This window comes from Aotus nancymaae, unplaced genomic scaffold, assembly GCF_030222135.1.
Source record: "Aotus nancymaae isolate 86718 unplaced genomic scaffold, 86718_ANA_hifiasm-v0.15.2.pri h1tg000010l, whole genome shotgun sequence".
NCBI lineage: Eukaryota > Metazoa > Chordata > Mammalia > Primates > Aotidae > Aotus > Aotus nancymaae.
This window is the reverse complement of record NW_026988421.1, coordinates 63837604-63856281: the sequence shown is the minus strand read 5'-3', so window position 1 is coordinate 63856281 and position 18678 is coordinate 63837604. Positions and strand designations below refer to the sequence as shown.

Sequence of the window (18678 nt, the reverse complement as noted above, 5' to 3'; positions counted from 1 at the left end):
TGAGGTCACTGCTGGTAAAAGTATAAATTAATATAAGCTTTCTAGAAAGCATATTGGCTGTTTACTCCCAGAGTTTTATTTTATATTTCTTAGACTTGCTGATTCTTTCTGTAGGAATTTATCCAATGGAATTAATCAGAAGTATGGACAAATATCTATATGAAGATCCTGATTACAATGTTGTATATAACAGTAAATACTGGCAGCAGTCTAAATAGTCATCAAAATAAAATTGATGGAAAATAAACTATAGAATGTCTATAGAATAGAGAATACCGTGGGTTGACTAAGCATTACATCTTAGGAAAACGTTCACTGTAGGTTATTATGTGTTAAAAAGAGATTACAAAACAATTTGCACACTGACTTTCCCCTATCTCAAAACTGAGAAGAGACAGCAATAGAAAAATAAGTCAGTTAGTCTGAATACATAAACAATTTACCAGTCGTTATTTCTGGATAGCAAGTGATTTTTTTCTTTAAGCTTGTCTTTGATATATATATATATATATATATATATATATATATATATATATATATATATATATATTATGGGACAGAGAGAACATTAAAAAGAAGTGGATATAGTGTACTCTTTTGAGGTGTTTGGTGAAAAGATGAGAGAGGTATGTATGTGTGCATTAAATTCCACAGTGATGTAGCCCGGCATCACTATACATAGTTTGCCATCTTCCTTTCACAGCCAAGCTTCTTTTTACATTGTTTTGCCTGTAAAAATAAAATCTTACAGATGGGTGAAGAGAAAGTTAAACAGCTCTTTTCCCCCTGCTCTGACTCTCAAGTTTTTCTCCCCAGAGCAAATACTGAGAGTCATTGTCTATGCATATCATTTTACATAAATTGATCACGTTACACATATATTTCTGTAGTTCATTCTTGTGAATATAACCTAGACATTACTTTCATGTCAGTGACTATAGATATTATGAAACACTACTACATCAGTCCAAGTGATAGCTTATGTACCATAGGACTTTGCTTAAAAATCTTGCATCATTTCATGTCATCTTTTAAATTCGTAATCCTCAGTCTAGCATTCAAGATATTCCAGTATGATACCATCTTAATACTTTAGCTTTATCTCCCCCTATCTTATCCCTGCCCTGGGCCCCAGCCTGCTTCATTACTGGTTGATGATCTTTTGTGTCTTTATTACTACTGTTTGTTGTGACTGAAATTTCCCTTATATTACTCCTCTTTGTGTCCAAATTCTATTTCTCTTTTCTCTTGCCATCCTTTCTTCTTTTTCCTAAATAGACTAAGATTCTTAGGGGCAGGGAGTATGTGTTATTCAGCTGCCTTTCATAATACATGACATAGTAGATGTTTGAAGAATGTTTGTTATTTATTTATTTAACTTATGTACAAAAATGCATTGAGTGTAGTTAGCTTCTTATCCTAAGCCCATCCTCCTTGTAACCTATTCTGACCCTAACCCCATTATAATCTCTTCCACTTTTAAATTACCCAAAGCACTCTGTATTGCTGTTATTACCAAAATCTACTTTATAGTCTCATATAAAAATAATAATAAAAATTGTATCATCTTAATAGATTGTAGATCTTTTAATAAGAAGGACCATCTTTGCTTAGTTTTTATTTTTTTTAATACATAATACCTTTGACCATGTAGTTTTTATTCTTGTAGTCACTAACATAATGTCTGTACACAGTGAGCACTCAGGAAGCGTTTTTTTTTTTTGAGACAGAGTCTCACTTTGTCGCCAGGCACCAGGCTGGAGTGCAGTGGCGCAATCTCGGCTCACTGCAATTTCCGCCTCCTGGGTTCAAGCAATTCTCCTGCCTCAGCCTTCCGAGTAGCTGGGACTACAGGTGCGCACCACCACGCCCAGCTAATTTTTGTATTTTTTAGTAGAGACAGGGTTTCACCATGTTGGTCAGGATGTTCTTGATCTCTTGACCTCATGATCCACCTGCCTTGGCCTCCCAAAGTGCTGGGATTACAGGCGTGAGCCACCGCGCCCGGCCTCAGGAAGCATTAATTGGATGGAGCTGAATTAAATTGTGAGGAAAAGTTCAAACAAAAGCCTGAAATTTGCACTTTCTAGGGAGTCAGTGATCATTCTGCAGCACAAACTCCTTATCTGTAAAGATGGTCCTGGAATGCTTGAGCTTTGTAGCATTGCAGGGCTTTAAACTAAGGGCTTAGATTTAATGCATTAATAACTGGCTTCTGTTTTCAAATCCATAACACTATCTAAGTGATAAAGCTGCTTAAGATTAATTCATTTCCTTTTTCGTAGCAACCCTATGTTATTTTTAATTTGCTTATTAGGAAGCAAAGGCATAGAGAAGTTTTGTGACTTATTTATAAACAGGAAAGGATCAATAAAGTAAGAATTGAAATAATATACTGTTAGAAATATAGTGACATATTATCAACCTGAAGTTTAGTGATTATGTCCAAATACCCTTAAGTTCTCTTAACAGAATTCCAAAATATTTACTGTCTATGAATTCATTCATGAATGCATGTGAAAACTGTCAAGCACTGATTATGTGCCAAACAAACAGGCATTAGTTTAGGTGCAGAGATAAAACAGTGAATAAGACGAAGAGCTGGCCTTCATGGAGTGCACAGTAACTGAAAACAGAACAGGCTGGGCACGGTGGCTCACACCTGTAATCTCAGCACTTTGGGAGGCCGAGGCGGGCAGATCACTTGAGGTCAGGAGTTCGAGATCAGCCTGGCCAACATGGTGAAACCCCATCTCTGGTAAAAACACAAAAATTAGCTAGGTGTGGTGGTGGGTTCCTGTAATCCCAGCTACTTGGCAGGCTGAGGCATGAGAATTGCTTGAACCTGGGAGGCGGAGGTTGCAGTGAGCCTAGATCACACCACTGCACTCCAGACTGGGTGACAGAGTGACTCTGTCTCAAAAAAAAAGAAAGAAAAGAAAAAGGAAACAGGACAGGCTGTCTGTAGATTTGTATTCTGGTTCCTCTGTCACTGACTGAGCAACTGAACCTCTCTGCATCATTTCCTCCTGTGTAAAAGAGCAGGTTACACTAGAACTGTTTTTTTTTTTTTTTTTTTGAGACGGAGTTTTACTCTTGTTGCCCAGGCTGGAGTGCAGTGCTGCAATCTTGGCTCACTGCAACCTCTGCCTTCCGGGTTCAAGTGATTCTCCTGCCTCAGCCTCCTGATTTAGCTGGGATTGCAGGCATGCGCCACCACGCCTGGCTAATTTTATATTTTTAGTAGAGACAGGATTTTTCCATGTTGGTCAGGCTGGTCTTGAACTCCCAACCTCTGGTGATTGGCCCGCCTCGGCCTCCCAAAGTGCTACACTGGAACACTGAGCCCGGCTACACTAGAACTTTTTAAAGGACATTGGTTTCTTCAAAGTTTTGAGTCTGTAAATTGTCAGAAATCCTAGTTTTCCAGAAAGACAAAGGCAGGAACTAATTTCTTTCATGTAGTCTGTTTAGTTTACTTACTCCAGTATTTCATGCTCAGTGTTTCATGTTCAGTTCTTTACAGCTGAACTCCTTGTCTACTTTTTGTTCTTTAAGAGAAGGGGGAAAGTGAGGAATTATTCTATTGTGATTTGTAATCGAGGTGTAATTTGTGGTGCATGGTTATATTCAGATCTAAGTTACGATATTTAGAAATATGGTTCATCCAGGCCTTGTGGCTCATGCCTGTAATCCCAGAACTTTGGGAGGTGAAGCAGGTGGATCATTTGAGGTCAGGAGTTTGAGACCAGCCTGGTCAACGTGGTGAAATCCCATCTCTACTAAAAATACAAAATTAGCCGGTGGTAGTGGTGCTCGCTGGTAATCCCAGCTACTTGTGAGTCTGAGGCAGGAGAATCGCTTGAGCCTGGGAGGTGGAGGGTTGTGGTGAGCTGAGATCATGCCACTGCACTATAGTCTAGCAAGAGAATGAGACCTGTCTCAAAAAAAAAAAAAAAAAAAGGAAGAAGAAATATTATGGTTCTGTGATGATGTTAATCAGAAACTTTTAAAACCAGTTTATCTGAAATTTTTTTCTGATTACATAACATCATCTGTAGATATGCACTTAACACAAAAAGGTTAAGTGTTTACCTGCGCATGGTGAGGTTATGTTTTCCTTTTAATGCTTCTCTGTGCTTTGCATATTTTCTATAATGAGCTTGTACTATTTTTGTAATTGGGGAAAAAGATTAAGATAACTACATAAGGAAGTACAATATCTCTCTTAACTGGCTTCCATGCTTTTAGTTTTTCCTTGTGTTTCTTGCTTCTTAAAAATCATCATCGGTGGCCTGGCACGGTGGCTCACACCTGTCATCCCAGCACTTTGGGAGGCTAAGGAGGGAAGATCACTTGAGGCCAGGAGTTCAAGACTTGAGCAAGATAGCGATACCCCATCTCTACAAAAAAATTTAAAAAAATAGCTGGGCATGGTGGCATGCACTTGTAGTCCCAGCAACTTGGCAGGCTGAGGCAGGAAGATAGCTTGTGCCCAAGAGTTCAAGGCTGCAGTGAGCTATGATTGTGCCACTGCACTCTAGCCTAGGCAACAAAGTGAGATCATGTCTCTGAAAAAAAGAAAAATAGGCCGGGCGCAGTGGCTCACGCCTGTAATCTCAATACTTTGGGAGGCCAAGGCAGGCAAATCGTGAGGTCAGGAGATCAAAACCATCCTGACCAACATGGTGAAATCCTCTCTGTACTAAAAATACAAAATATTAGCTGGGTGTGGTGGCATGCACCTGTAATCTCAGCTACTCGGGAGGCTGAGGCAGGAGAATCACTTGAACCCAGGAGGTGGAGGTTGCAGTCAGCCAAGATTGCACCACTGTACTCCAGCCTGGGCAACAGAGCGAGACTCTGTCTCAAAACAACAACAACAATAAAAAACAACCCTTGGTTTCCTATGGCCTACCAAATAAGAGTCCAATCCTGCCTGACCCCTAGGACCTTCACAGCTTGGCTTCAGCCTGCCTTTCCATTTCATTGCTGCCCTTCTCTTTCTACATATTTTCTCCAGTCCTTGAATGTATTGTGTTCTTTGATATTCAATCTCTCAGTTACTCAGAACAAAAATTCTTTTAGAATCACCTTCACTTCTTTGACTCCCTTATACGAGGGAAGCTCATTTCTCACCACTTCCAGTGCCACAGTCCCAGCCACCTGGGTGGTTGCCACAGCCTCCTAACTGACTTCCTGCTTCTATCCTGCTTCCACTGCTGTCAGTCCTCCACAGAGCAGCCAGATCATGTCAGTCTTCTGCCAAACACCCTCTGGAAGCTCCTCACTTCACTCAGAGTAACTACTGAAGGCCTTCCATGGGCCTGAGAGCTTCGGGTAACCTGGTCACACCTCTCCAACCTCATCACTTCTCTCTTTCTAGTTTCACCCCGGATCCTGGCATCCTTTCTGTTCCTCAGTTGTACTTAGCATATACCCATCTCAGATATTATTTCCTCATCCTTTTAAGTTGTCTTTGCTGGTTCCTTCTCTGCTCCTTACATAGAAGCATTTCATAGGGCACTGTCTGTAGCTCTCTTCTTGACTTATTCTGAATATGCCCTCCAGCCCCTGTGACTGCATCTATCCCATGCTTTTGACTACTGTTGCTACACTGACAACTCCCAAATCTGTCATTTGCCTAGATTTTCTCCTGAGTTCCCGGCCTATATTTCCATCTCTCTTGCATCCCGTGCCACATACGCAAAATCCTGCACAATATTAACCTCCTCCCCAAGATAACAGAGCAGGACAATAAGCAGTTGCTTCCCCACAGCCTCCCACCTTGGTTGATGAGCCACCTGGTCATTTAGGGCAACACTGGGGAGTCATTCTCAACCACTTCCTCTCCCATAACACAGCCAGATCTGAATGGGCACCAGCTTCTCTCTCTCATAGCTCTCGTGAACCCATTCCTTTGTCTCAGTTCTCACTGCCCCACCATAATTTAGTCAGCGTGCTCAATCTTGCTTTCCCTGGGCCACAATGGAAGAAGAAGGAATTGTTTTGAGCCACACATAAAATACACTAACACTAATGATAGCTGATGAGTAAAAAAAAAAAAAAAAAAAAAAATCACAAAAAAAATCTAAAACAATGTTTTAAGAAAGTTAAAGAATTTCTTTTGGGCTGCATTCAAAGCTGTCCTGGGCCACAGGTTGGACAAGCTTGGTTCAGATCTTCATTATTCCCTCCCCAACCCCTTTCTTTTTGAGATGGGATCTTTGCTGTGTCACCCAGGCTGGTGTACAGTGATGCAATCATGGCTTACTGCAACCTTAAACTCCTCGGCTCAAGCAGTCCTCTTGCTTCAGCCTCCTGGTAGCTAGGACTGTAGGCACATGCCACCATGGCTGGCTAACTTTTAAAAATGTTTTGTAGAGACACAGTCTCACTATATTGTCTAGACTGACTCCTGGCCCAAGCAATCCTTGTACCTCAGCCTCACAAAGTGCTGGGATTATAGGCGTGAGCCACCATGCCTGTCCCCATTTCTCCCTTTATGGTACAGTGCTTAGGAGCATGGACTCTGAAGCCAGACTGCATACATTCTAATTTTGTTTTTCTTTTTTGTTTTGTTTTGAGATGAAGTCTCACTCTATCTCCCAGGCTGGAGTTCAGTGGTGCAGTCTCGGCTCACTACAACCTCTACCTCCTGGGTTCAAGTGATCCTCCTACTTCAGCCTCCCAAGTAGCTGGGATTACAAGTGTGTGCCACCATGCCTAGCTAATTTTTGTATTTTTAGTAGAGACAGGTTTTCACCACGTTGGCCAGGCTGGTCTCAAACTCCTGACCTCAAGTGATCCACCTGCCTCAGGCTCCCAAAGTACTGGGATCATAGGTGTGAGCCACTGTGCCCCACCCATTCTAATTTTTGATTTGCCACTTAGTTTTATGACCTTGGTCAAGTTTTGTAACTTCTCTGCACCTTGGTTTCTGTATTGGTAAAATAGGGATAATTGGTTATGAGGATTAAGTGATTTAACAGATAAAAAGTGCTTAGAACAGTACCCAACACATCATGGTGATGTTATTTTAACTGTTGAAGTAGCCACCTAGCTGGCCTCTGTAGCTGTTCCTCTTCTAAAGCCTTTTCTCCTCTGCTATTGAATCAGCTTTCAAAAATGGACATCTGACCACATTCTTTCTTTCTTTTTCTTTCTTTTTTTTTTTTTTTAAGAAGGAGTTTTGCTCTTGTTACCCAGGCTGGAGTGCAATGGCGCGATCTCGGCTCACTGCAACCTCCATCTCCTGGGTTCAGGCAATTCTCCTTCCTCAGCCTCCCGAGTAGCTGGGATTACATGTTTTTCTTTTTTTGAGATGGAGTCTTGTTCTGTTGCCCAGGCTGGAGTGCAGTGGCGTGATCTCGCCTCACTGCAACCTCCACCTCTTGAGTTCAAGCAATTCTCCTGCCTCAGCCTCCCAGGTAGCTGGGATAATAGGCACATACCACCACACCTGGCTAATTTTGTATTTTTAGTAGAGACAGGGTTTCACCATGTTGGTCAGAGGCTGATCTCGAACTCCTGAACTCAGGTGATCTGTCCACCTCAGCCTCCCAAAGTGCTGGGATCACAGGTGTGAACCACCACACCTGGCCACATTATTCCCTTTCGAAAGTCGTTCTGTGGTTTCCCTAAATCTAACCACTACTTATAGACTTAGCTCATCTCTATTGTCCCTTTTTTTTCCCTCTGTTATAGCTGTATTATAAATAATTGACAGTTTTTTGAATATGCTTTGATCTTACATCCCTTGGCATCTTTGCATATGCTGTTTCTTCTTCTACTTGAATTGCCCTTCCTTCCCTGGTGTTATTTGCAAGTTTTTAATGATCAGTCCAGGCTATGGACTAAACTTCCTGTGGAAACCTGGCCCTCTCCATGTAGAGCTGATCACTCCCTTCACACTCATCATAATATATCACCATCATTTATTTCTACTATCTGTCAAGCAGACAAACAAGACAGTGAGCTTTAGTTCCATGGTGGTGGGAGATAGTTTCCTCCTCTTCCTCTTGTGATGCAAGCCTTTGCATAGTGATTAGCACAGAGCACATACTCCATAAACATTGTTGAATTAGTAATCACATGTTCAGAAGTTTACTAAGATTTCTCTACTACTTTTCTCCAATTTCTCCAGACTGCAAGAGTTAGTTGATCGAGTGCTGGAACGTTTCCAGGCATCTGGACTAATAGTGAAAGAGTGGAATAGTGTGAAACTACATGCTACAGTCATGAATACACTATTCAGGAAAGACCCCAATGGTAAGTGTCCCAGAGAACTATAGCACAGTTTGTGATCAGCAGCCTTGTGGTATCTCTGAGGTTTATATAGAATGGACTATCAAAGAATCTCTGATATATCTTGTTTTCTAGACCTCTTAGCATATGCTGATGAGCATGGTAGAAGTGAGCAAGAACATATATAGCATGGGACTGTGGCTTCCAGATCTTTTATTTCTGTCACACATAGGATTGCCAGATTTAGCAAATAAAAATACAGGATGCTCTGGTAAATTTTATATAAACAGTGAATAAATTTTTGGCATAAGTATGTTGCATGCAATACTTGGTGGCTTTTTTTTTTTTTTTAAGAGAGAAAAGAAAGGAAGGTGAGCTAGTAAATGTTAGATCAGTGTTTCTCAACTAGGGGTGATTTTGCCCCCAGAGAACATTTGGCATTGTCTGGAGACATTTTTGGTTATCATAGTTAGGGAGCTGGAGATGGGTTGCTGCTGGCACCTAGTGGGTGCTGTCTAACACTCCACAATGCATGGGACAGCCCCCCCAACAAAGAATTATTCTTCCCAAACTGTCAGTAGCACAGAGGTTGAGAAACCGTATGTTAGAATAATAATTTTTTTCTTCATGGACTCTGAGCCTTTTTATAAAACTGCCTTGTTTTAATCCTTGATTTGGGTGTTTATTTCAAAAAGAATTTTTCTTTTCTTCCTGTCCTATGTCCAAAGTGAAAGCGTCTCTCGTACCTTCAACCTCTGATCAGAAGTTACAAGGTTAAGCCATATGCAGCTGTTTCTTGCAAGATCTGTGGTTCAAAATACACTAGCACCAAGATCACGTATTCCAGTTTCATTTCCTGTCTTGGGCCCCAACTTTGGTTTTAGAAAATCTAGGGCTCGTGCCTGTAATCCCAGCACTTTGGGAGGCTGAGGCAGGTGAGTCACTTGAGGTCAGGAGTTTAAGACCAGCCTGGCCAATGTGGTGAAACCCCATCTCTACTAAAAATACGAAAAGTAGCCAGGCGTGGTAGCATATGCCTGTAATGAGAAACTGAGGCAGGAGAATCACTTGAACCCAAGAAGCAGGTTGCAGTGAGCCGAGATTGCGCCACTGCACTCCAGCCTGAGTGACAGAGCAAGACTCGGTCTCAGAAAAAAAAAAAAAAGAAAAAGAAAAAAAGAAACAAATCTAGGTGGGAAGAGAACTTCATCAGTACTTGAAGCATTGACTGTTTGTAGGTTTTTAGTTAGGCCAATTTGTGTGTTCCCTTTAGTTAAGTAAGGCACGTCTTTTAATCTCTCTCAGATATGTACCAAAGATCCCAACTGGAAATCATTTGATATTAACCCCGTTTGGTTAGAGCCATTGTAGGACCAAGAAATATGTAGCCATCTAGTTATTAGTTCTAAAATATTACTATTTTGTGATGCCATATTGAATTTTATTTAAGACTTATAAATAAATCTCTGTTTTACTTTTGAGAACACTGAGATTAAAAGAGCTTCAGATAACTCAGTCAAAGACTATATATATACTCTTGTTTGGGTAGGTAATATAATCTAAAACTTTGAACTTGTTGTTGAGCATATTTCTTTTTTTGTTTATTTCATCTCACTCTGTCACCCAGGCTGGAGTGCAGTGGTGCAATCTTGACTCACTGCAACCTCCACCCCTGCCTGGGTTCAAGTGATTCTCCTGCCTCAGCCTCCCGAATAACTGGGATTACAGGCATCTGCCACCATGCCCAACTAATTTTTGTATTTTTAGTAGAGACAGGGTTTCACCACGTTAGTCAGGCTGGTCTTGAACTCCTGACTTCGTGATCCACCCACCTCAGCCTCCCAAAGTGCTGGGATTACAGGCATGAGCCACTGCACCCAGCCCAGTTGAGCATATTTCTTTCCTTTGGGGAGTAATACCACAGGAAGTGGGAATATTTTAGATACCTAGGTATTATAATGTAGCTTGTCCAATGGAAACATTTAACTAGGTTTGTGCTATTTGTTTTATTTTGGATGGTGTATTTTAATTTTGGAAAACAGTGAGAATCCTCTGTATATTTTAACATCATTATGTAAAGGCAGAGTTTCAGAACTCTATGAGTATACTCTAAATTTATTGGTTCAGAAGACATATATTGTATTAAGATAACTGTCTGTGATGATGGAAGTATTCTGTATCTGTGATGTCTAATATGGTAGCCACTAGACACATGTGGTTATTGAGTGCTTGAAAGGTGGCTAGTGAGACTGTAAAAGTGAACTTTTATTTAAGTTTTATTTTAGTTTTAATTAAAATTTACATAACCACATCTGGATAGTGGCTATTGTTTTGGACAGTGCAGGTATAGACAGTATTTTATTAGACATTTATTAGCTATCAGTATATTTTGCATTTGTCTTAGTACTTAAATATTTGTCCAGAGCTCTTAAAACTATATCATGGTCCATTATTAACTAATCTCTTCACATAGAAAGAGTTCAGTTATATAGGAATCTGTATATTCTAAGTTGTGTGGATCCAGGTTTATATTCAGTTAGCGCTAGAGGTTTATGTAAGAGAATGTTGTGTGTTCAGTCTAGTTATCCCTCTAACTGTTTGCAGATTTTCGAAATATAATCGCTTTATTGGGATATAGTTCACATACTATACAATTTACTCTCGATATATAATTTAGTGGTTTTTAGTATGGTTAAAGTTGTACAGCCATCACCATAATCAGTTCAGCATTTTTATCACCCTAAAATGAAACTCCATGCCCATTGGCAGTCACTTACCACTTCTTCCTACCCCTCTCACCCTGCCCTCCTCCAACCTCCACCAAGCCCTAGGCACCACCAGTCTACTTTATGTCTCTATAGAGCTGCCTGTTCTGGACATTTCATATAAACAGAATCACTCAGTATGTGATCTTTTGTGGCTGACTTGTTTCACTTAGCATAATGTTTTCAAGGCTCATCCATGATATAATATATAAGTACGTTATTCCTTTTTTTTTTTTTTTCCTGTGTGTGTGTGTTTTTTTTTTTGAGACAAGGTCTCTGTTGTCCAGGCTGGAGTGCAGTAGAGTGATCTCGGCTCTCTGCAACCTCCACCTCCTGCACTGGAGAGATTCTCACACCTCAGCCTCCTGAGTAGTTGGGACTACAGGTAGATGCCACTACACACACCTAATTTTTAAGCTTTTTTACAGAGGCGGGTTCTCACTATATTGCCCAGGTTGGTTTCAAACTCTTGGGCTCAAGCAGTCCTTGTGCCTCAGCCTCCCAAAGTGTTGGGATTATAGACCTGAGTCACCATGCCTGGCACTTCATGTTTTTATGGCTGAATAATAGTCCATTGTATGGATATGCCACATTTTGTATGGATATGCCACATTTTATGTATCCATTCATCAATTGGTGGACATTTGTGTTGTTTCCACTTTCTGACATTTATTTGGTATTAATTTGTTGTTCTTTTGCAACTTCACACAGTCTTTTTCTCTTAACAGGGGACCTATTTTTAAGTTGTGAAATGTGCATGGGAGTGGGATCTTTGATTAAGAGCATTCTTCTCGTTAGACAAATAGTTCCATAGTTACCCATGTGCAACTCCAGTGGGCTAGCTGAAATGTATTATGTATTATGTTCATGGAGTTGTTAAAACTCTAGATATATTTGATCAATTCTGGCTTCTTATACTCCTTACTTATAAAAGTAAAAGAACATATTTAAAGGTGGAAATAAGTATTTTTGAATGTCTGTCAGTTGGTAGGAAATGATTAATGTTTCAGAAAATATTCTGAGTTAATTCTTGAGGATACTTTTGAATTTTTTGTACTCTGGACTCTCCTGTATTGAATTTTTACTTGAAAAGGACATGAAATGATGTTACATTTTTTTCTTTCCTGTTTCCGTCTCCTTTGATATTCTTTTTCTTGCCAACCTTTAAGGATCTCTTTTGAGATACGCAACCCAAATTAACTCAAGAAGCTAGAGCACAGCTTGATTTAGGCTAAGGTCATAGATTTGCTGCATTCCTGTGTAGAATGTCTGTAAGGATACCTTTGATTGCAACTAAAGGGTTCTTTTTCCTTTGGGGGAAGTTCTTAAATCAGCCCAGAGCATGATTGCCAGCAGTTTTGACTAGTTAATGTGTGAACTCTTATGTATTTTTACATATTTAAAATTATATGCCCCTTATCTTAGGTCTGTAGAACGTAAGGAACCTTTGAAAATTACTCAGTCCTACCTCTCACTTTGTCACCGAAGAACTAAGGTCCATGATAGAGACATAATTTGCTTAAGAATGTAGCTAGTTGCATAGTTAGGAATATACAGTTAGTGCCTGGAGAATGTCAAATGAATAAATTAATGAGTAAATGTATATTGAATTAATCAATGACAGAACTGAGACTAGATGACAGGTCTTTTGATTCATAGCCTGACGTTTTTCCTCTGCATTATGCCACTTCCCAGGTAGTACATGAAAATTTTTCTAGTTGTACCTATGTACCTATAGAAATCCAGGAGAAAACAACCAACCAACCTAAGCTTCTAACATTATCTTTGGAATGTTTACAGCTGAAGGCAGGTACAATCTCTACACACCAGATGGCAAATATATCTTCAAGGAAAGAGAATCATTTGATGGCCGAAACATTTTAAAGGTCAGTATGAAGCTGAGTGAATTGAAAATCCTTTGGCACATGTCCTAAATAAGGGAGGAAAACAAGTAGTTCTCCTTTTAACAATACAGTATATTTTTCTCATACTTCTTCATACCTTGTCTCATACTTGTTAAAATTTAATTATCTAAAGGGTAAAGAAAGGAAAAGTAGGTGGTCCTCTTAAGGCTTTGTCACTTCTAGAGTACTTGAAATTGATGTGTTTGTTTGTTTGTTTATCTGAGACAGTGTCTCGCTCTGTTTCTCAGGCTGGAATGCAGTGGTGCAAACACAGCTCACTGGAGCCTTGATTTCCTGGGCTCAAGTGATCCTGTCACCTCTGTCTCCCAAAGTGCTGGAATTATAGGTGTGAGCCTCTGCACCCTGCCTGACATTGGTAATTTAAGAAACACTGATGAAAAGAAAAAAAAAAAAAGAAAGAAACAAGTAGGTATTCCAGCTACTTGGATTCATAGAAATAAGTTAATTTCAACCTAAGTTTTACTCTGTACTTACCTCTGGAGGTTTGAGCTTGCATTTTTTTAAGTAGAAAATAATTATTTGTCTTGTTCCAACAGATTTTTCTCTTTAGCCACAAAGTCAGTCTCTGAAGTGGCTTTATAATCCCTTTTGACTCAGAAACAGCCTATGTCCTAAAAAGTAGATGGTGCATTTCTGACCGTTGAGGCTTTCCCTTTCTAAGTGTTGAATTAATCTACGAAATGTATGTAAAGGGGTTCTTCAGGATTACATTTATCTTTCTCCAACAGACTACCCTTCTGCAATATTCATGATTTGTGCCTTCTCTATCAGGTTAACATGCCATCGTTCCTCTGGACAAAGAGAAACATAAGTTGGTACTAATGGAGAGGTTTTCAAGTCTTTTTTTCTTTTGCTCTGTAAGGGTTTAGGTCATTCTCAAGGCTATGGGTGTTTTGCTGAGGTGGAAGGGAAGTATATAATAACATCAGAATAAGCTTTAGCTTGAGAAATGCTTGTACTTTTTCTTCCCTATCCCATCCTCCATTCCCTTATCTTGTTGCTTTACAGTTTCCTGCCCAATGCTGAATGTGACCCCATTGCCTTAATTAATGATATCACTCTTCAACAGCTGTGACTGCTTACCGTGGAGCCCAATAGGGCAATGCCAACCATCAACTCAGACAGGCATTCCAGCACGCACATTGCAGAGCTATGCCAAAGTCCTTCCTTTCCTTGATATGTTTTCTCTTTTTGAGTAGTTTTCTTGTTTTTGAGGTAGCTTTGTGTTTGAGTGGCAGGCTGCTAATGAATTCAGCTGTAGTTAACTTTACTGTTTTTCCCAGGCTATAGCTTCTGTGTGATTTGAATCTTTCTCTTCTTTTATCTCCCTTCTTTGGGGATTTTCCAGTATCATCATGAATTACTTTGCTTTTTGTTGTTGTTAATTTGGTTAAGAAAGAAAATAGACTGAATGGGGAAAGAAATCTTTAGGAATGGCTCAAAGCCAACTGGCTTTTCATGGAATTAAAACTGAAGCCTTGAATGTTGGTGCAAGTCAGATGTGAGGTGCTTCGACATCTTTAAGAGTGGGATGATGATAAGAGAGCCTGTTGGGTGGCTGTATGAGCAGTGTGGAACTTTTACTTTTGTATGGAATTTCTCTTATTCTGCAAAGTAAGTTTTCCATTTAAAGATGCTTTTTCCAGAAATCTTCTGAACCACCCCAGTGATGACATGAATGTAGCTCCCTCTAGTGTTGACAAGGACTTGGCTGTATCAGTATACCCTTACTAATTCAAACCCAGTCACTTTTGGTGCTGGACCTAGCTAGGCTCTTAGAGACTATTTAGTCCAATTCCCCACTTTAATCTCTGACACGAGATCTACTAAGGTAAAGTGACTTGCCAGAGGTACCGCTAGTTAGTAGCAGAGTCTGAATCAGAACAAAAAGACTCAAAACTCACTAACTGAGCATTGTTTTCTGCTGCCTCCCATAAAGATGCTCAGTGTTTAGGTAGAGAACATTACATATTTGAAGTTGGGCATATCTGCCTGAACTGGGATAATGTCCAATTAAAACTTGTTTCATAAATGGTGGGGCAGTGAGTGTGCCAATTAGTCTAAAACCATAGCTAGTTAATAATTAGACTTTTGTATTGAATATAATACCAACACTAACAGAAATACTTAATGACTATATACCATCTGCCAGACTATGTGCCCTAAAGATGAGAAACAGTCATTATGATATAATCCCTGCCTTCCAGGAGCTTCCAGTCCATGAGGGAAACAGTTAATAGGCAATTAGAATATAAAAACCATGGCATGAGTTATGGACAAGTGCCTTTGACCACAGATAGTTATGACGAAGTACCCTTTAGTATAGTTTCTAATGTTTTACTCCTTAATCACTAGTTCCAGAAAAATAATCTATCACCTATGTTCAATCAAGGGAATTAACTTCTTTCTTAAAGTAAAGGTTAATTGTGGGCTTCAACAGTTACCTCCCACCCCCAAAACAGGCAATTAACTATGTTTGTGAAGTAGTAGTCCACTCACCTTTTGGCATTACCATGAATGGACATGTCTTTCTCAATTAAAACGTGACTCCATGGCCCTTGAAGCCCTTAAAATAAAAAAAAGGATTTAGAAAACCAGTGGACTTTGTATATATAGTTTTTGTATGTTATGAAATTATTATGTTTAGAAAGAAAAAAATCAATTTCACTAACAGGATGGGAACTGACTTGGAGTAAACAGAAAGGTTAACTGCATTGGTTGTTATAAGGAGCCTAAGCATACGTGTGCAGCATATTAACAGCTGCATAGGCCAAGGATCAGGAACGCTGGTAATGGGAGGCAGCCTTAGAAAAAAAATCAACTTCATCTACTATTCAAAGAGAAACAAAACAAGAAAGAAAGTCATTGCTCATTGCTGTAAGAATTTAATGAGTAACAGCCTATTGCTATTCTACTCCATGAAGAAAATTGGTTCTTTTGGCTTGGTATAATATTATGTGTTCTGGGTGCCTTAATAAGAAAAAAAAAAGAAATCTTTAGTGACTGTTGGAGGTGGAAGCCACATTTTTCTTTTGTACAGCTTTTTTGAGAGTTGTTGCAGCTGTAATATACTAGTGTCTGGTTATTCCTAGTTAAAATAAGAGTTTTCTTTCCCTGGGAAAGACTGAATTAAGAATTGACACCTGGAATAATTCTCCTGTGTTATTCAAACCTGAAAAGGAACAAACATATTTGGTTATGGTGGTTTTTATGCAAGAGTGCCAGATAGCTCCAAAAGGAGGATGCATGAGTGAAGAAGATCTAGGTCAAATTCATAGGATGGCATCCCCTCAGAGAGTGTCCATTTCTAATCTAAGAGTTGACAAAAAGAGATGCTGTTCGGACAGCCACAGACAGTGATACATTTATAATTGGAGAAATCATGCTGACCTAGAGACACTGCTTGGAAGTACCTGTTCCCTCACTAGCTAGAAGTAGAATGGTCATTAACTGCCAGCTTTTGAGGAGAGAGGTAATGACAGTCTGTTTGGGGTCTTAAGCAATAGAATCAGTATTCCAAGATTGTGCTCTCAGCAGATTGAACCAGAGGTACGATATTAACTGTTCAAAAGCATAGCTTCTGACTGCAGGGTGAAGAGGAGGCATTAGAGCCCTAGGTTGTAATCATTAGAGAAGGTGATGTGGTACAAATAAAGGCACAGTGATGTATTTGGGAAAGAATGGAAAGTACTGTAGGTCTAAAATCAAAGGATAGTGTAAAAGTGCCATTTCTTTAGACACTTAAAAATCCTGGAAAATAGAAGCCATATAAAAAGGAGATGAATTTGTACCTTTTCTATTTTATATATAAGAATCTTTAAATTTAGAGAAAGAAGGGACTGGCAGTATTAAGCTAACTATATTAAAATATGTTTCGAATCTCTAGCCACATTGAGACTTTTCTTGAAAGATGTGAATGAGCCACCCAAGTATTTCATTCAGTTTTGGTTTTGTCCCTTCTTTAGAGCCTTTTAAAGGACAATTAGAATGAATAAATTTAAATGAGATCTTTAGTTTGTTTTACTTAGAGAAATTTTTATGAAGGAAGCTATAAAAAATACTGCTTATTCTTTTTTGCTGAAAAATATATTTATGTACATGAGTCATACATTTACTGTTTAACAAATAATCATAAAGCGAACAGTGTGACTACTACCAAGCTCAGAGAGTAGATGAGTCTGCCTCCTATGCCCCTCTCGGGGCTCTTTGGTTGGTCTGTCCTAAGGGAACAAAAGCACAATTAAAGTCTTAAACACTCTCAGGGGAGAGGCTTGTTTTGAGTGAATATTTTGTTTTGCAGTATTAGAAGAGTGTTGAAAAGATAAATTCAGGGTTTTTTTTTTGTTGTTGAAAAGATAAATTCAATTTTTCTTTTTAGAGGACAGAGAAGAGAGGTTCACAACAAAATTGAGTAGAAAGTACAGTGTTCCCAAATAGCCTATCCCTGCAAATGCACGACCTCCCCCACTATTGGCATCTGACACCACACTGGTAGATGTTTACACTTGATAGACCACATTGACACATCATCACCTACAGGCCGCAGTTTGCATTAGGATTCACTCTTGAGTTTCTCTGCTGAGTTCCTCTTTTCAATTGTATTCATTTGTGCTCTGATTTTTTAAATTATTTCTTTTCTTCTGCTTAATTTGGATTTAATTTGCTCTTACTTTTCTAGTTTCCTAAGGTAGAAGCTTAGGTTATTGATTTTATATCATTCTTCTTTTCTAACATATGCACTAAATACTATAAATTTCCCTCTAAGCACTGTTTTGATGCATCCTACACATTTTAATAAGTTGTATCTTCATTTTCATTTAGCTTAAAATATTTTAAATTTCTCTTGATGTTTCTTTGTGTGTGTGTGTGTGTGTGTGTGTGTGTGTTTTGTGTGGGTATTTTTGTTTTTGTTTTGTGTGTGTGTGTTTTTTGTGAGGTTTCCTTTTTAAAAGTTAATTTTTAATTTCTTTAGGTATAGGGCTTCATCGCTTTGTCACCCAGGCTGGAGTGCAGTGGCACAATCATAGCTTATTGCAGCCTCAAACTCATGGGCTCACTCAAGTGATCCTTCCAAGTAGCTGAGACTACAGGCGTGCACTGTCATGCCTGGCTAATTTTTCTTTTAAATTTTTTTGTAAAGATGGGGTTTCACTATGTTGTCCAGGCTGTTCTCTAACTCCTGGGCTCAAGTAATCCTCCTATCTCAGCCTCACAAAGTGTTGGGATTACAGGAGTGAGCTACCACACCCAGCTAAGATTTCTTTTTGGCCCATGTGTTGGTTAGAAGTGTGTTTCTTTGTTTTTTTTGAGACTGAGTCTGGTTCTGTCATCCAGGCTGGAGTGTAGTGGCATGATTTTGGCTCACTGCAACCTCTGCCTCCTAGGTTCAAGCAATTCTCGTGCCTCAGCCTCCCAAGTAGCAGGGATTACAGGTGCGTGCCACCACACCCAGCTAATTTTTGTATTTTTAGTAGAGATGGGGTTTCACCACGTTGGCCAGCCTGGTCTGGAACTCATGACCTCAAGTGATCTGCCCGCCTTGGACTCCCGAAGTGCTTGGATTATAGTTATGAGCCACTGCACCTGGCTGAAGTGTGGTGTTTAATTTCCACCTATTTTGGGATTTTCCTGCTATCTTTGTTATCACTTTCAAGTTTAATTTCATTGTGGCCTGAGAGCAGACACTGTATGATTCTCTTTTAAATTTATTACATTGTATTTTATGGCCCAGAATGTGATCT

The 18678-nt window shown here is 39.4% G+C and overlaps 1 protein-coding gene across 9 annotated transcripts in view; it reads left to right on the top strand.

Annotated features, from left to right (window-relative positions):
* ASCC1 (activating signal cointegrator 1 complex subunit 1) overlaps nucleotides 1-18678 on the top strand; it is a 165498-nt gene that overhangs the window by 112525 nt on the left and 34295 nt on the right. For all 9 annotated transcript variants that reach the window (XM_064374256.1, XM_064374260.1, XM_064374257.1 and 6 more), the window contains 2 exons: nucleotides 8147-8271; nucleotides 12813-12898. In XM_064374256.1, the coding sequence (XP_064230326.1) occupies nucleotides 8147-8271; nucleotides 12813-12898 (211 nt within the window). The remainder of the gene's footprint in view (nucleotides 1-8146; nucleotides 8272-12812; nucleotides 12899-18678) is intronic.